This window comes from Festucalex cinctus, chromosome 16, assembly GCF_051991245.1.
Source record: "Festucalex cinctus isolate MCC-2025b chromosome 16, RoL_Fcin_1.0, whole genome shotgun sequence".
NCBI lineage: Eukaryota > Metazoa > Chordata > Actinopteri > Syngnathiformes > Syngnathidae > Festucalex > Festucalex cinctus.
Window position 1 is genome coordinate 17,311,965 of NC_135426.1, and position 17,701 is coordinate 17,329,665.

The 17,701-nt window shown below is 41.4% G+C and overlaps 1 protein-coding gene across 4 annotated transcripts in view; it reads right to left on the reverse strand.

Annotated features, from left to right (window-relative positions):
- anks1b (ankyrin repeat and sterile alpha motif domain containing 1B) overlaps nt 1-17,139 on the reverse strand; it is a 78,540-nt gene extending 61,401 nt beyond the window's left edge. For 3 of the 4 annotated variants that reach the window (XM_077499294.1, XM_077499292.1, XM_077499298.1), the window contains exons 1-2: nt 16,569-17,138; nt 1,358-1,438 (exon numbers count right to left, since the gene is read on the reverse strand). In XM_077499294.1, coding sequence (XP_077355420.1) covers nt 1,358-1,438; nt 16,569-16,699 — 212 coding nt within the window. In that variant the 5' untranslated portion in view covers nt 16,700-17,138. Of the gene's footprint in view, nt 1-1,357; nt 1,439-16,568 lie in introns of all 4 variants that reach the window. The other variant, XM_077499297.1, reaches the window with a different exon arrangement.
- Nucleotides 17,140-17,701: the final 562 nt, after the last annotated feature.

Consider the following 17,701-nt stretch of genomic DNA (forward strand, 5'->3'; position numbering starts at 1 on the left):
AGAATCGCGATTCTCATTTAGTACAATTCAGAATCGATTTTAAATGTCCTAAAATCGATTTTATTTAAATTATTTTATTCAGTCTTGCTCTTGTTTGTGCACTGGGAATGCTGTTCATGTTGTACCAGATTTGGCCACTTAGGGGCAGTGTGGTTCCGTGCGTTCTGATACACAGTTAAGTTGTAGCCACATTAGAGAGTAGAAGGAAAAAGTTATGCCAATAAAAGTTGATGTTTTTGCAGCGTAGGAAGAGTAATGCTAAGATGCTTCTCTGTATACATTCCTGAAGCGTTTTGTATTAGTCAGTCATTCTTTTGAGGGATAAAAGTGCCGCGCATTGCGCGCTAATTAGCATTAGCGAGTCAGGCTGGAGTAGATCATGACAATTATTTGCTCATCTATAAAATGAAGCAGAAATCCGTGTCTATCAAATCATTTTGAATCGAAAATTGATTCTGAATCGAATCGCAGACCCAAAAATCGGAATCGAATCGCGAGACAGTCAAAGATTCCCACCCCTCCGTAAAAGTCTCAAGAACCTATGCCCGAAAAGACACAGGAAGTCTACCATTTTGGTTTGAAGCAGCCAATTTCAGGCCAATTTGCACTGTGGGACCAAATACAGTTTGTAAAAAATAATTCAGCCCCCAAAGCCACTTTTACGGAGCAACATGAAACTTGGTTGCTGTGCCTACTGTGACTAGACCAACAAAAAAAGTCTCAAGAACCTGTGCCTGAAAAGACACAGGAAGTCTGCCATTTTGGTTTGAAATAGCCAATTTAGGGTAAATATGTTCAGTTGGACCAACTAGGTTATTAAAAAATAATAATAATACAGCCCCCCCAAACCAGTTTCACTTAGCAAAATAAGATTTGTTAGGTATGCCTATCAAAAGTAGACGCGCAAAAAAAGTCTCAAGAAGCCATGCCAAAAATGACATATGAAGGCTGCCATTTTGGTTCAAAGCTGCCATTTTAGCTTAATTTTTGCCATTTCCAATCGGCAGACTTGCCTGTCAGCTTTTGTAATTGGATTGCTACCGATCTCAATTTTCACTCAGCAGTTAGTTAATTCAACTGAAGAGAGTAGCAGGAGTTTATTTGAAGGACGCCTTGATATGAGAGGAGGCCTTTATTTTTACAAACGCTATCAGCTGAGTGAGAATGTTTACTTGTGTGGTACAACGTGAATGGAATGCGAATGCCGCCGCGTGCCCTTTTATTCTTGCTTCCTATCAATCACGCGGCGCAGCTAGAGGCGGAACTAATTGTTCCCTGCTTATGTTTCCCCGCACGTCACAACACACAAACACACGCAAAGCCGGTGTGTGTGTGTGGGGGGGGGGGGAAGAGGTACCTGTGTCCGTTGAGTGCGGCGTGATGCAGCGGCGTGTATCCCGAGCTGTCCGTGCAGTTGACGTTGAGGCCCTTCCACATGCTGGGGAGACACAAACGCATCGTTTAAATTGGCCCACATGCACAGAAACGGACCAACTTTTTGCTGAGCTGTCCACATGTCCTCACTCGAACTCCTGTGGGGACCAAGTACCACAAATTAGCTGAATTACAGCCTAACCACAGGTCAGACAAAAACAACACAAACATGTTTGGACTACAAGATGAGGTGACGTGACCTCAATGTAGTGTGTAACGTGTGCACTGTTGGTTTGATTAATCAGCGAGGCGAAGGAAGTAGCCCGGAGGCAACGCGCCAACACGTCTCCCCTCCCATAATGCACCTTGACAAGCCATGACTTCACTTAACTAATTAATCAATCAGACGGAAAGCATTTGGAATATTGCCACTCGCCGCAATGGTCGACGCAATCCGATGAGAAACTTCCAGCAATCGATCCACTGACGACAAATGTACATTTGTGCATCCATCTTTGCCAGCGACGTATTTGTGACAGGCAGAATAATTTACGTTTCATTAGATATAATTTCAGACCTTTAAAAGAGGAGGCCTGGTCTGGTGAGTGACGTGGGTGCCGGCGGATGAGAGTGTAAATAAGAGCTCAGGTTAGCAGCTGGCAGCTAACTTGCTAACCGTTAGCCAGTATGTGGAAAAAATGCCTCGAATCAGTTATGTGTATAAATGTTTTTTTTTATTATCTTTTGACCGATTGTTCAATATTCGATTGAAAGCTGCCCCAAGCCCCCATTACGATACAATCACACGTACGTGTTTTAAAAGAAAAAACACAGCAGTCATTGAGAAATTCCCCACAAACAAACATAAGTGACAGGCGTAACCGCTTATTATTTATAAGCAGGCAAGAGTCAAACTTGCCGTGTCAAAAGTAACCCCTGTTTGAACCCGTTCCTCGCACGGTGGGTGAAATTAGCCTACGATCGTCAAACACGTTTCATGTTCCTGAATTCATAGAAGCCATATGTCATTAAGGGGGAAGCACAAAGGAGGAAGAGGAACCGCCGACAGCTTTGTAGTTGCTGCAAACCTCCTCGCAAAAAACAAAATCAAAGCTTCTGCTTCTGAAAACGAAGAGCAGGAGATGGCTGCGGCAAACTGGGGTAGCGCGAATGAGGGGGTGATAGCCACAGATAACAGACAGGAAGTGGCCTTGCTTCATTTCCTGTTGTCAGGAGAGGTCAGCAGGGTAAGAACAGCACACTATTTTTTTTTTTTTGGCCTGCCAGGTGACAAAACACTCACACACTTATTCAAATAAAAGTCAGGAGCTGTCCTTTGATGTCAAACCCCACAAAGACTTCCAATTCCCATGATGCTGTGGGGCATGAATATTCTACTTTGCAGCCAGTATGGAGATTTGCATGCGTGTGAAATTCCTTTTTGAGGAAAATACTGACAGGATAACCGACGAGGCTAACAGCGAAGTATGTTTACTGTTGAGTTCATAAACAAAGTAAACAGACAAAAGTATTGGAACAGGCCTCTCTATTAGGGACCAACCAATTAAATTAAACAGCTTTGGTCGAATTAATTGCTTCAATTCAGTGCTGTTGTGCACGTTGGTCACCAGAGGGCAGTATAGTACAGAAACAGATATGCATGGCAGTAATATTAGTCTTTGTTTGCAGAGGATAAAGAAAATGTGCCTATGAGTATGTTGATGTGTTGCTCTGTTGCTTAAAGTTTTTCGTTTTGTGTTAAAATTAAGCTAGCAGAAGACAACGTTGAAAACTCTTGTACTACCTAAATAGTTTAACTTGCATCTGCAAGTACAGTGAGCAGAACTGTAACGTCCCACTGTGCTTAATTGCCAGTGAATGCCCCACTTTGGTGAGCGACTATTCACAAGAAACCGTCTCACAATGGCGCCATTTGTCTCGCTGTAGAAGATCTCAGGTGTATTTCTAAAAATACACACAAACCTCTGATTGACTCTACAGAGCGACCAATGATGATCAACAAATAACTCCCAGTGACCTGCATTTTAGACAAACAACTTCCTGTGACCTTGTGACCTCTCTTGTATTTTGGTGCGAGTTGCAAACTATAAAGTTAAAGTATGACCAAGCGATACTAGCGGGTTGACGGCGACGTCAAAATAACTTTCAAAAGAGAGTAAACATTTACATTGATATCCGATTACTCTTGCATATAGTCCCGCTGAGTTATTTTGTGCGCTCGCGTGTGCGTGTGCGTGTGCGTGTGTTTGGCAGCAGCCCAGTGGCGAGCAAACAACAATGCCTATATAAGGCGTGGAAGAAGACCTTCTATCGTATGCTAACGTAGCAGGCGCAGATGGTGCACGTCGCCATGGCAACCTGCCGTCCTGGGATGAATCAGCGACAAATGCTCAGCACCTCAAATAAGCCACCGTTTGCTGAATCGGAATCTTTTTCACGTGCCAAAAAGAAGCTTTCCTTTCTGCACCGGAACAAAACACTGAAAAGCACAAGAGGCCGTATTAAAGAGGCTACCTGTGGTGTTGCAAGTGAACGCCAACTTGCACTCGACTATAAATACACAACAGGGCAGCGCTATAAAGTCAAGTGCCTGTGGAGGCGGGGGGGGGCATAAACAACGCGTGCACACAACGGCCCGGCGTGACTTACGGCCTTGCGATGACACGCGACGGCTCCCGGCACGCATCAGGCTGCGCCGGCGGGGTCGGGCAAAGGGGGGGCGTCACGTTACGCCGTGAATCAAGACATTAGGAGGCCCCCGGCCGGCGGTAAATCTTGCTCAGGGAAGATGTATACAATCCTTCCCCCGATCCTAAAATGTTGGTCAAAAAGCTTTGTGATCAAATGATTGTGATCATCGAACTGTAATGGGCAAAAATATAAAATAAATGAAGACAAAGTTGTATTTATCTTTTTGTTTTATATAATGAAAAGACACTCAAAGTGCAATTTAAGGCACATTCCGTTCCTTTAAACATGGAGAGTGAATTACAAAGTAGCCTTGGTCCACAATATTGAAAAAGAAATAAAGCAAGCCAAGTAGCAGCTGTCACTCATTTACGGCTACCAGCCAGGCACTCGTAGGTAATGCTAACAGCTAGCTGCTAGCCACTTACGTCCAACACTTCTGCCGTAACATACAGTGACGACGTAACTAATAAGTGCTTTCTTAGCGTCCTAAATTAGCGACTGAATATCAGTTTGGGATAGCGTTGTCTTGATGTTGGTCGCAACTTTAACTGCGATAAAGAAATGCTAAACACCTAAAACGGAAATCAAGCTAGCCATCACACCACGACTTTAAAGGGATACTTGACTCACAAAGCCATTTTCAGTGGTAAAAATTTAATATTTTGCCCAGAATTATTATGATAATTTCATTAGTTTTCATGTACAATTAATACCTCTTAAAACTAATTTTTCCACTTGCTGTCGACTGAAGATGACATCACCTGTGCCGAGGACGTGGGTAACGACCAATCATTACTCAGTTTGCTGACCAAACAAAGACAACAGGTGAGTCATGATTGGTCGTTACATACTTCCCCAGCACAGGTGATGTCATCTTCAGTTGACAGCAAGTGGAAAATTTTGTTTTTAAAGTTATTAATTGTACAAGAAAAATAATGAAGTTATCTAATTCATTGTGGACAAAATATGAACTTTTTACTGCTGAAAATGGCTCAATGACTCAAGTATCCCTTTAAAGTAAAAGTCTACTAAGGCTATTTGCATTGCTGTCAATGTATTATTTGGTAAACTTTATTTTGAAGTTGCGTAGGCGGCGTGTTACGTTGAGTATATTTCAGCTTTCTTTGACATGTTTGAATGTTATCCACTGTGAGTTGACTGGCTAGTAACAAGCTAACCCACTAGCAGCGTTATTATACTTTATGTAAATCATAACTATAAAACTAAGATTTTCATAAAAAAAATAGAATCTTTTTAAAAAGCGTTTTGTTTTTTTTGTGTTTTTTTTTTAAATAAACTAGCTAGTGATAGCAAGTCCTTATTGCTGCCAGTTCACTGCAGTGAGAGTGCAAAACTGTTTGCCGCTTGATGAACAAGCGTCTCACGGGTATTTCCCCCTTTTGGCCTTTTCACTTCCTGGTTCCCACCAACAGCTTCTCTGCGACGTCCCTGCTCGCTAGCTCGCTGGCTGCCCTTTCCAATTAACAAGAGAAGGAAGGGAGGGGGCAGCGGGGGTGTCAATGCCAAGTCGGGAAGACTTCAGAACGGAGCGCAGGCCCGAACGGCAAGTTTCATGAAAGATGCAGGAACATATGGATGCGAGCGCATCGCCTACAATATGACCCACTTCATACGGAGCATGTGATTCAATCCGGCGCCAGCAAGAACCGATGTCGAGTCGGCGGGAAGAAACCTGTCGACGGAACGGCGTAAATGTCAGGCGGCGCTTGGGCGGGGGGGCGGGAATACGGCGGTTACGCTCGGGCATATGTTGCCTTCTTGTCAGTGCGATGGAGGCACAGGTGGCCGAGGTGGCAAGCTGCCACGCTAGCATTTGAAAGCACGCGGCTGTTTGTGAGACGTTGGCGGTGTAGAGAACGAAGATTTTGGAGCCTGTAAATGCAAATAATTGATTTGGATTTGTTTTGTTTTTTGGAAGAAAGTGCATTAGAAAACTGAAATTTTCTTCAAAATATCAAAACTTTAAAATGTGACACAGGTGCACAGTTATATCTACTGGCACAGCATGTATGTCACAGTTGTCGCTTTTGGAGGTGTGTGAAAAGGGGGGGAAAAATTGTCTGAAACTAAATGATAAAATATATAAATGAGAACAAAATCCACCAATACAAAACAAATTAAAATACACTAAAAAATAAATTCAACCAAAATAAATTTAATCTGGAAACAGTTAATACAGTCAATAAACTAGCAGAATAAATATAAAATACATTTTTAAAAACATACAAAAATCTAAAATATTACAATAAAATATCAACATAAAAAACAAAAAATAAATATACTACAGTAAGAAATTGTAAATAATCAAAATAAATGAAAAAAATAAGAATAAAAATATAAGATAAAAACAAACAAAGAATAAAAACAAAAATAAAACAAACGAATGATAAAATTTATAAAATAAATTAGAATTAAATCCTAGAGATAGACCAATATGTTTTTTTCAGGGCCGATACCGATACTTATTAGTAGTAGTCAAGGACTCCGATAACCGATATTTGGGGCCGATATTCATTTTCACTGAAAAGGGAAAATATTCACATTTGCATCAAAATTTGGAAAAAATACAATCTCCAGTCTCCAGCTCTTTTTTGGGGGGGTAATTTTATAGCATATGTTTATTGACCAACTTTTAGGGTTAGTAAAATATATATATATATATATATATATATATATATATATATATATATATATATATATATATCTTAGTCAATATAACATGTTTGTTCCGGGATCTCCCAGGGGCAGTAGCATGTTTTCAAAAATTAAATAAAAACAAACAATTGTTTTCTAAATGAAATAAAGTATTCCAAAATTTAAATTTGTACTTATCTTAGTTTTAATTTCAATAATAATAATAATTTCAAAGAAATTGAAAACTGATGAAAATGAAAACTTTTTTTTTTTTTTTTTAATTTACATTTAAATTAGTTCCCTGAAGTAGTATCGGCCATATGATTCTTCAAAATGGCCGATGTTGATATTTGTCAAAATGCTGACTATCGGCACCGATAATCGGCCCAGCCGATACTGTAACTACATCGCCACCTACCGGCTTGGCATGCACATTCCAGTTGCAATGCAGCTGTTTTTCCTCTGTGCAGTTTTATCTCCATTGTTTTTGTGTCAACGTGGCCTGAGAGCTCGATTGCTCTCATTCACGGCCGGGAGCTTCAACCTTCCTTCGACCGAAACAAACACGTGCCGGCAACAGCGGACCCCTCGGCCTTGTCGTTGTCGCCGATGGGGCCTCCGATTTGACACGGAAAGGAGGGGAGGTCGGCTGAGTGACCAGTCGAGACGAGGCGAAGGACGAGAGGATTAGAATTTGTCCCGCCTGCAGCGCACCGCTAATCTGATAAAGATTGCAAACCCCCACTGTACACTCACTTTCACACACACATCGACTCTCTCACATACACTCTCATGTTCACGCATTCCCTCTTGCTCCCTCATAAATGTTGTCACTCATGTTCACACATTCTCTCTCACTCTCTCCCTCTCTTACATACATACTCATTTTCACACACACTTTCATACTTTCTCACATAAAACTCTCACACTCTCTGTCACACTTACACAATGCACTCAATCACACACTCTCACATACACATTTCCACAGTGTCACTCAATAACACACTCTTTCACTTACTCTCTCTCACTCCACTCACACATACACTCTTATTCCCACTCATGAAAACTCACTCACTCTCACACAGAGACACTCTCAGGCAAACTCATTCACACACCCACACACACTATTTCTAGATCGCTAAATCAAAAGCTTCTACCACAGCAAACTCATCCAAGCATAAACTCTCACACACACTCTCAACACAGAAAAGTGCTGACTCATTGCCCAGAGGTAAGAGAAAAGACCCGAAAGAGAACACGCCCTGCAGCTTTAAGAGCTTTGTGAGCAAACCAGCATCTCACGTCGGGCAGCCTGAACTGAGCGGCAGCTAGCAACAGCCTCCAATCAAAATGTCCTCCAAACACTCAACGAGGACTTTGTGGATTCGGATTCATTCAAAGTACTTCTACGTAAAAACACACCCAATTATTATTTCGATGTGTTTGTTTCCAGCGGCATCATTACTGAAGCTTTTATTCCTCCCACGCCAGCGTCACCTGTAGGATGTTTCAATCTTTTCACGCCGTCGACACAAACTTCTTCCACAAACACGAGACAAAAGGCAATTTTCGGCACCGAGAAGCACGTACGCACGCTCTCGTTCACAGTGAAACGGCGGCTGCCAAACCCTGCGGGGAATTCTCTCAAGCGGTTTTCCAAAAGCTTTTCTGCTAGCAACCCCTACAAAAAAAAAAAAAAACTCCATGGGAGGTGTGCTTGCCTGCCAAAAAAAAAAAAAAAAAAGTCCCCGCAAGACAACCTGCCCCAATTACATGCATTAGCCTGCTCGCACGCTACAAGTAACAAAGCCAAACAACAAAATGTTTGACAGCCACAATTTGCATACAAAACGGAATTTGCGTAGTGGGTGGTGAAGCAGCATGTGGCTCGTTGCACATCTGCCTGAAACCAAAATTCATAAAAATAAGTAATTAAAAACCTCCAGTATCCAATACCTTAAAATATGGCCAGTATCAGTACTCGCCCATGCCTAACAACAACAACAACGACAAAATTGTTTTAATTAAAATGATGAAAAAGATGTGAAGCAGCATGTGGCTCATGCCCTGATGTGATTTTGCTAAATGTTGCCAATTGCATTCTGTCATCTGCGCCTGTACAAATTCTCCTGATTGAAACGTTGACCTCCCTTGAGGTCAAGTATGCTTTTTTTTTTTTGCTTTTTTTTTTTCTCCAAATGGAGGTCCACATTGGCCCCGCCCCCCGCTCACCCTCACCCTCACTCTTACCTCCCTCAGGGCCAGACGGCCACAAATGGTCGCGCAGTGACTCAGCAGGAATGGAAAAGGGCAGAGGGATGGGAAGGGAGGGGGGTCAGATTGGGGGGGGGATTCTAATGAAACAGGACATAGCGAGAATGATGAGTCAAGGTTCGTGTTGTAAATCACGATGATGTTGGGGTGGTTGGGCCTTCGCATCCGCAACACGCGATAAAAGATGACTCCGCCACCCGTTTTGGGTCCCAAGTCGACTCTTTTAAATGACAGCACTATACTCGGACTTGTTTACTGCCAAAATGGCAAACTGGTCGGGCCTGAGCTCAACTTAACTAAATGGAAGTAAATTCAACTTACTGATTAATATCGAGGAATATGAAAAGAGTCAGGTGAAATGTGATTTTGATTCATACAGCAGCCTGTTTAAGCAGCCAAATTTAGCAGGGTCTGAGCTACACTCGTTTACAAGTATTGCAAAATGGAAGGAAGTCACACACATATATATTATCAATGTCAATATCGGCCAGGTATAAACTTCATTTTGATTTTTGCAGCAGCCCATCTAGGCAGCAGCAAACTTGCGGGCTCCTCAAGTAAAATGAAGTCAACCCAGTTGACTGATTACAGGTGAAAACTTAATTTTACAGCAGCGCCTTTTATAGTCAATGGAAAGTTTGCCAGGCCTGAGCTACACTTGTTTATAAGTTTAACAGAGTAGAATGAAGTCTGATCATGTCACCCTAATGATAGCTAAATAAGAACATTTGTACAGCAGGCTGCCCGTTTAGGCACAAGCTGGCCTGAGCCTGATTATTGTTGACAAACATACATATGAGCCTATTAAAAGTCACTTAAAAACACGTGATTTTTATTTGAACAGCAGCCCGTTTAGTCAGCGAACTAATTGGGCCCGAATAAATCGCATCCCTCCAAGTTTAGTCCGCTAGTCAGGTGTACCTAGATATCGAAGATCGAAACTGACAAAATTCTAAATAAATAAATGACTAAATAAATAAATAAATAAATAAATTACTAAAAGTGAAAATAAAAATGGATATAAAAATATTATAATTCGAAAATTATTTAAAAACAAATATAAATATAATAAATATAAATGCAAATAAAAAGACCAAAAAATATAAATAAATAAATACATACATACATACATACATTTGTATTTAATTTTTTTAATTATATTTTTTTATATCCATTTTTATTTTCGCTTTTAGTCATTTATTTATTTATTTATTTATATATATAAATAAATACATACATATGTATTTAATTTTTTAATTATATATTTTTTTTCTATCCATTTTATTTAGTCCAACCCAAGACACACTTCGGACCACCCCCTCATTTGAATAACATTTCGACTTGGCAGTGCGGCCCAAAACTGCCAAAATAAAAAAGTCTAAATAAATAAATAAATTAATTAATTACTAAATAAATAAATCACTACATAAATAAATAAATGTGAAAATAAAAACGGATATAAAAAAAATATATAATTTAAAAATAAAATACAAATGCATTTATTTATATACATATTATTGCTCTTTTTATTTCTATTTATATTCGGCTCTTTGGATTTATTTTCAAATTAGATTTTTTATATCCATTTTTATTTTCACTTGTAGTCATTTATTTAGTTTGAATTTTGGCAGTTTTGTTCCTCCATACCTAGACACAAGATAACACCACTGAAACCTTAGCCAAAATCACTTTTCCATAACACCTGTCTAGTCATAGTTGAGCCACAATAACATTAGCGTGGATGCACGACTCTCAGAATTCACAAAATGCTGCTTGCACGATGATACATGGTCTACTTTTCAATCAGCAGTGAAGCAACAAATACATATTTGATGTGTCAGCCCGTTTGGGCAGCATCGAATTGAATTAAGTGTTCCTGAGTTTTAATTTTAGAAATATGTTACAAGTCTCAATCAATCCTATGAGGCTTTAACGAGGGATGTGAACTTTGCGGAAAGCAATCGCCTCAATGCAGAAGGCCAAACGCGATGTGGTTCATCGACAAAATGTCACCTGGCACGTTACAAAAGCAAGACAACGCGGCACAGCGTTAGCACCAAAGGTGTCGATAAAGTTTCGCCTGAATGGGAAAATAAACAGCGTTGCGAAGAATGAATCTGGAAGATGTCTGTTCTGGGGATGTAATTGGTTTTCTCCTGGCCACCTAGCAAGCGTGGAGGACTCGCTAACAACGCCGGAGTGAAGGCGAATGGGAGATGAAGAAGAAAGGTAGGACACTGGAAGGGCATGAGAGACATGACAGAGACAGACGCACAAAAAGCTGCTAAGTGTGTAGACTGAAGCCCGCAGGGGTGCTCAAGACTGCTTACTCAGGAGTTCCAGTGTCTCCCCCGTTGAGTCAGGAGGCGAGGAAGACGAAAAGAATACGCCGTGTAAACGAATAAACGGCTGACACATGAGCATCTGTTGTGGAGACGGGTAGCAATGCAAAGAAAGGCATGTTTTCCCAACGTGAAATCGGCCTTGCGATTACTGTTGACAAACACAAGCAGAGAAAGTCAGACCATCCTTTTTTTTTTTTTTTTTTTGATTCACAGAGCAGCCCGTTTAGGTGGCAAACTGGTTGGGTCTTAAATAATTGTGCTACCTGCTACTCATGTTCATCTCTAGAAGGGAAGGAAGAAGTCTTTTGTGCCACCAAATTTAGTGAGGCGGGTCTGATACAAACACTTGACATCAGCCCGTTTAGGCATACAGTTGATTGGTTAGAACCAGTCGGGTCTGACACTTCTTCACAACTGCAACAAACATGTGATTATTGGGGACAAATATAAATATAAGCAGCAAATAACAGCCAGTCTGCCATATAATAACATAATAATAATAATTTGTTATGCAGCAGCCTATTTTGTCAGGTTTTAGGTGTGGTTGAGGACCCAAATGCATGGAAGCAGGGCGAGGAGGCGAAGAATGAGGTCAAAAAAGAAGTTGAATAAACAAAAACGAGGAGGCAAAAATAAGCTACGAACTAAGAAACAAAAACAGCAAAGTCCAAAAGGTTAAACCGAGACAAGACGTGGAACAAAACCGGCAGCATGACATGAGGAAAAGGACAATGAATCGACGAGGACAGCGGGGAGACAAGAGACTAAATACACACACTCTAATTGACACAATTAGACACAGCTGGGTGGACACAAGTGGAAGAGGATGCTGATAGGTTGAGGCATGAGGAAGGGTAGGCAAACACGGGTGGACATACTCAGGTTTGACGAGACGGGGGAAGCCCACAAGGACAACAACACAAAACACAGATCCTAATTGAACTTCAAGACACATGAGGACAAAATCAAATTAAACCAAAATTAAACCTCAGCCCTGACAAAAGTAACAAAATCAACCCAAACCATGACATATTTAGGCAGCAAACTTCCTGGACCTCAGTGAGGCGAAATCCTTCATGATCCAAAATCAGTTTATCATGCCAGTCTTGTCATTTTATCATTACAATAACATTAGCGCAAATTTTCGACTCTCAGCATTGGGCGAGACCGACGTGTAGTCGGGCGGGTGATTAATGGTCCATTTTTCATTGAGCAGTTCAGCAGCAGATGAATATTTTATGCCTCGTTTTAAGAAAAGATGAATCCCGCACATATTTCATGCGTATTGCCGAAGCTGGTTAGAGGATAACTGCACGTTTAGCGCTATCAGCAAAGGCTGCTAGGAAACGGACGGCATGCGTGTTGAAGCAAGGTTCAAAAAGGCGTTTTAATGTATTGTAATAAACTGACAAATGCCAAGACGTAAAGAAGGGCATGTCGTATTGATTTTTGATCAGTCGGGTTTTCAGTTTTGTGTCACTGAGGTCATGAAGTGTCTTCATTAAGATGATGGACTTCGGTTGCACATTAATTCAGTCACGACGAACTTGCTGCCAAAACGGGCTGCAGTGTAAATTAAAATCATGTCATTAAGTTCATACGCTCATGTTTGTCAACAATAAATAAATAAAAAACGTAGGACATGCTTTGTTTTCCTACACTTGTGAAAAGTTTAGCTTCAAAGTATCATACCCGTCGAAAGATAATGAAACCTCCTTCATCACAGCTGCGGATATTCACGTACATCTGACTGATGGACTTGAGTAGCAGGCACAAATAATCCAGACAACTAATTTGATGCCTAAACGGGCTGCTGCGTCAATCAAAATGGGGTGTTTACATCTGATTCATTGACTGTCACTGCTCATATTTGCCAACAATAACCACTGTCGACTTACTTTCTTGTTTTACGTCAAACCCGTCACATCCGTTTCATGGCGTAAAAAACACTTCCAACCCTACTAAAGATGCTCACATCATCTGGCTTAAAGCGATACTTTACTTATTTAGCCATTTTTGGCAGTCAAACATTAATATTTTGCCAATAATAAATTTGATGTTTTCATTATTTTTCATGTACAATTAGTACCTTCAAAAACACATTTTGCAACTTGCTGTCGACTGAAAATGACATCACAAGGGCTCAGGTAACCAATCACAGCTCAGCTTGTGAATGTCATGTGACCAAATCTAGAAAACAGGTGAGCTGTGATTGGTTAGCTAAGCCCTTGTGATGTCATTTTCAGTCGACAGCAAGTTGCACAATGTGTTTTTAAAGGTACTATTTGTACGTGAAAAATAATTAAAGTATCAAATTAATTATAGACAAAAATATTAACTTTTTATTGCTATAATGGGCTAAATAAGTGAAGGATCCCTTTAAGGATTTGAGTACCGCGGCGCAATTAATTCAATCTGAACTAGTTTGCCGCCTAAACAGGCTGCTGTGTGAATCAAGTCTCATCAGACCCGTCACACTTATTTTCCACTGGAAAAAAAAACGAGCCTTCTTACATGCCTGAATGTCTAATAGTCTTGGGGGTCCAATTAATTCAGGTACATCTAGTTTTCTGCCTAAATGGGCAGGTCTGTTTTGTTCCACAAGCCTTCGACCCGTCGAACTGATTTTGACCTCAGAAAAACATGCCTTCTTCCACCCCTATTGCAGATACTCACATACTGTATGGATGGCTTATTGACTCTAGCCCAAGGGGGTGCAATTCTTTCAGGCCCGACTAGTTTGCTGCTTGAATGGCCTGTACCAATCAAAGTGTGGTGTTTTCATCCCGTGGCTCAGCAGTTACAGGTATTACTTGTTTTTGTCAACAATAATCAGTCGGCTGTACTTTACAGTACTTTGTTGCTCAGACCCATCACAGCTGTTTTGCGTTATCGTCTCCAGGGTTGAACTCGATTTATTATTATTTTTTAACGAAAACAGGCCCGTCTGGTCAGGCCTGGAGGACTTCCCTCTCACCATGATAACAGCTCTCGTTTACTAGCGCCATCCATCAAGGCGGCCGTGTGGAATGAGTGATGTTACGCAGGGCCTGATTAGACGGGCCTGACAAAGAACGTAAAATACTTCTTCCTGTTATTAGCAATAGTTTAGCTCCATTTGCCAGAGCAGCCCCCTCCCCCAAGGAGTAAAGAGTACAAACATAAGCGAACGAGAGTGTGAGAGCCCGTCTTCTCTGGGGACTCACTTAAAGCTTGTTTGTTTGCAAAAGAGGAGTAGGAGGAGGAGGAGGACGAGGAGGGAGTGAGCGCCAAAAAAAAGAAGGCTAACAAAGCGGGCTTCCCCTGAATGCAAGAAGCTAACATGTGCACGCCGTCAGGACTCATTCGCATCCATGAGTGCGATGAATGAGGAGACGTTTAGGGTGGAAAAAAAAAAAGACTATTTACATCTATTTAAAAGTTAGCATTAAAACAGGAACAATAATGCCAAACATTTCTACAAAAACAGGCACATTGAGGTCAATTTTTATGAGTTAACATTTACACAGGAGCCAAAAGAGCCACTTTGAGAACCATTTTTAACTCATTAGCTCCCAAAAACATATAAATACGTCATATTTTAAATGTTTTAAGTGTCCCAAAGACGTATTTATACGTTTGTTGTTTTTTTATGCCAGAGCATAGAGAAGGCTTTGATGCAGTCTCTCTACTGCAGAAAATGATTGAGTGGCAGCAGAGTATAAGAGATCAACCAGGCCATGTTAAAACAAGCTGATTTCCCCACAGTTCTAAGCAGAATTGTGAAAAACAATGAAACTTAGCTATGTTCTCTTACCAATTGCTGCACAGCGGAAACAGATAGGAATATACTTTTTTTTCCCCTGATAAAAGAAGAGACTCTAATCTCTCTTTTGGTATGTTCCATATTTTTATGGCAATAGAACGTAATATTTTGCGGGCCTTGAAAAATCAGTCAAAATCCAGGAAAACACTTAAGTGAAAATGGTTGGGAGTGAATGAGTTAAGGATTAGCAATATAATGGTAGTCCAGTATATAGTACAGGAACAAGCACACTGAGATGTGTCACATCTACTTCAAGACCCATTTTTGGCACCTGAATCTACTAATCTGCACAAAAACAATAACGCCTGTGTTTTGAAATCAACAGTAAGTCCAACAGAAATTTCAATGGCAGAACCGCATTTTCGGCCCAAGTGCAACATGTTGAAGTCACCCACTGAGAGAAAAAAAGCCATGACATCATCCCGTATGGATTTCCCGCCGCATGTGAGCAGCTCGTCTTCTGGTTGTGAGTATCCGGTGTGCTCATCGTGCTTTTGCTTTGGCCGAAGCGCCGGAGCCTCATGACTCAGGAATGCTGTCCAGCAGAGAGGCCTTAAGATGGGAAAGCTACGCGGCCCACCCACGTGCGCATGTCCAGTAATTAAATAACCCCCAGACATTTTGTCTGAATTCCATTTACAGTCATGCAATATGTGAATACAAATGATCTGATTAAGAATTTTTCAAAATTGCAACATCCAGTTGAAGTCTACGATCAAACTAAACATAAAAGAAGGAAAATTACACATCGTAGCTTGAAACAAACTACGAACTTTTCCCTAAAAATGACCCTGCTAGCTTAATGCTAACACAAAACGGGAATCCCCATTGACAGGCTAACACTCGATAGTCGTCAAGTTATAAACTTGGGTCTGACATTAAGGATTTTTTTTTTTTAGGTTTTTAGATTCCAACATTCTGCAGAATAAAATTCTGATAACCGACTAATCGGCTGATTATTTTTTTAAAATATATTAACACTTCATTTACAACAACAAAAATATGAATTGCAGGTAGAACATTTGACAAGAGAAAATGATTACGTACTATAGTGTAATTTATCTAATGGAGAAATGTTGTGAGAATGAATCAAAAGGCCCCTGGAGGTGGAATGTGGCCCCTGGTTGAAGAGTTCTAACTCTAACCCGAGGACCCCACACCCCCAGCTTTGATCTCCCTAATCACCTGTCCCCGGTGAGGAGATGCTGCAGGGGTGGGAGGAGGACAACCTGAGCGCTCTCTTTGAGGTTCAGGTAGGGTTCATTGTTCTTCAATATGGACATCAAAGTAAGTGGCTTTTTTTGTACTTAACTATATAGCAGGGTGAATATGTCAATATACAAAACATAAAAACTCAAAAAGAAGCACTAAGGCAACAATGCTCTATAGAGAGCTGAACATACCTCAGCAGGTTGGGCAGCGGAATGGAACCCGAGCCCGAGCCCAGCAAGCCCCTCTTGCCGCTCAGCAGCTTCTCCACCACGGCCACGTTCCCGGTGCGGGCGGCCTCCAGCAGCTCCTGCTCCTTCCCCATCCCGGACACGAGTGCTGCACGACGACGCCGGGCCAGCGACGACCGCAATCTCCCATGAAATCAAGCTCCGTCCGCTCCTCCGTTTACGCTCGCTTCACGGCGGGGGCATGCCGCTGGCGGTCCCGCTCGGATGCTGCAGAGCGCGTCCCCCCCCTCCGTGCGCGGTACTCCCCGTTCATCCAGACTCGGAGCTCCGGTGCCTTCTCCGGGGAACCCGCCGCGAAGACACAAAGTCCTTTGCCTTCCTCCGAGCGAGCCTCCTCCACTCTGGTCCCGCTCCTATCCAGCTGATGACGAGCTGGAGGTGGAAAGCGTGTGCGCCCAGTGCCCACCTTGGGAAAAGGCTCCCCTACCCGGTCTTCCTTCTTTCGCTCTCCGCCGAACCTTCCGCACTGGCCGGTGCCCCCTGAGTGCAGACAGGTGTCAAGCTCACGTGCAGAAAACATGCAAGTTCCGGTTTAAGCTTAAATATGTATAGCGGATGTCTTAGCATATACACATTACGTTAATTACAAAATAAAATTTTGACACATTTCTATTAAATATCTATTTAGCTAGCGAACATAAACATAAAAACTAACATGAAACTATACACGAGCTAGCTAGTTAGCTAATAGGCTAACCGGAACGATATTGAATGATTCACCAGTATTTCAATGATTTTAAACTATTTAAAGCTTTAACTGAAGCACTTTATGGCCGGACTTAAATTATAAATGAGTTAAATAACCCAAATTACATTATTTTTCTTCTACAATATGCAGCAATCTATGTGCCTTGTTCTCTTATTTTGAAATCATGCTTGGTTACTTCCTGCCCTTCACACGGATACTTTACGTACAGTCTGGGCGTGGAAGACAAGGAGGATGCGACTCCTTTGTTTGACACTTCAAAATAAAATGTTGAAGAAATACATTCTGAATCGGCAAACAGTGGCAGCTGCTGCCACTGTACGCTTGTCAATGAGAGAATGACCAGCCTCACACTTCGATCGATCGATTA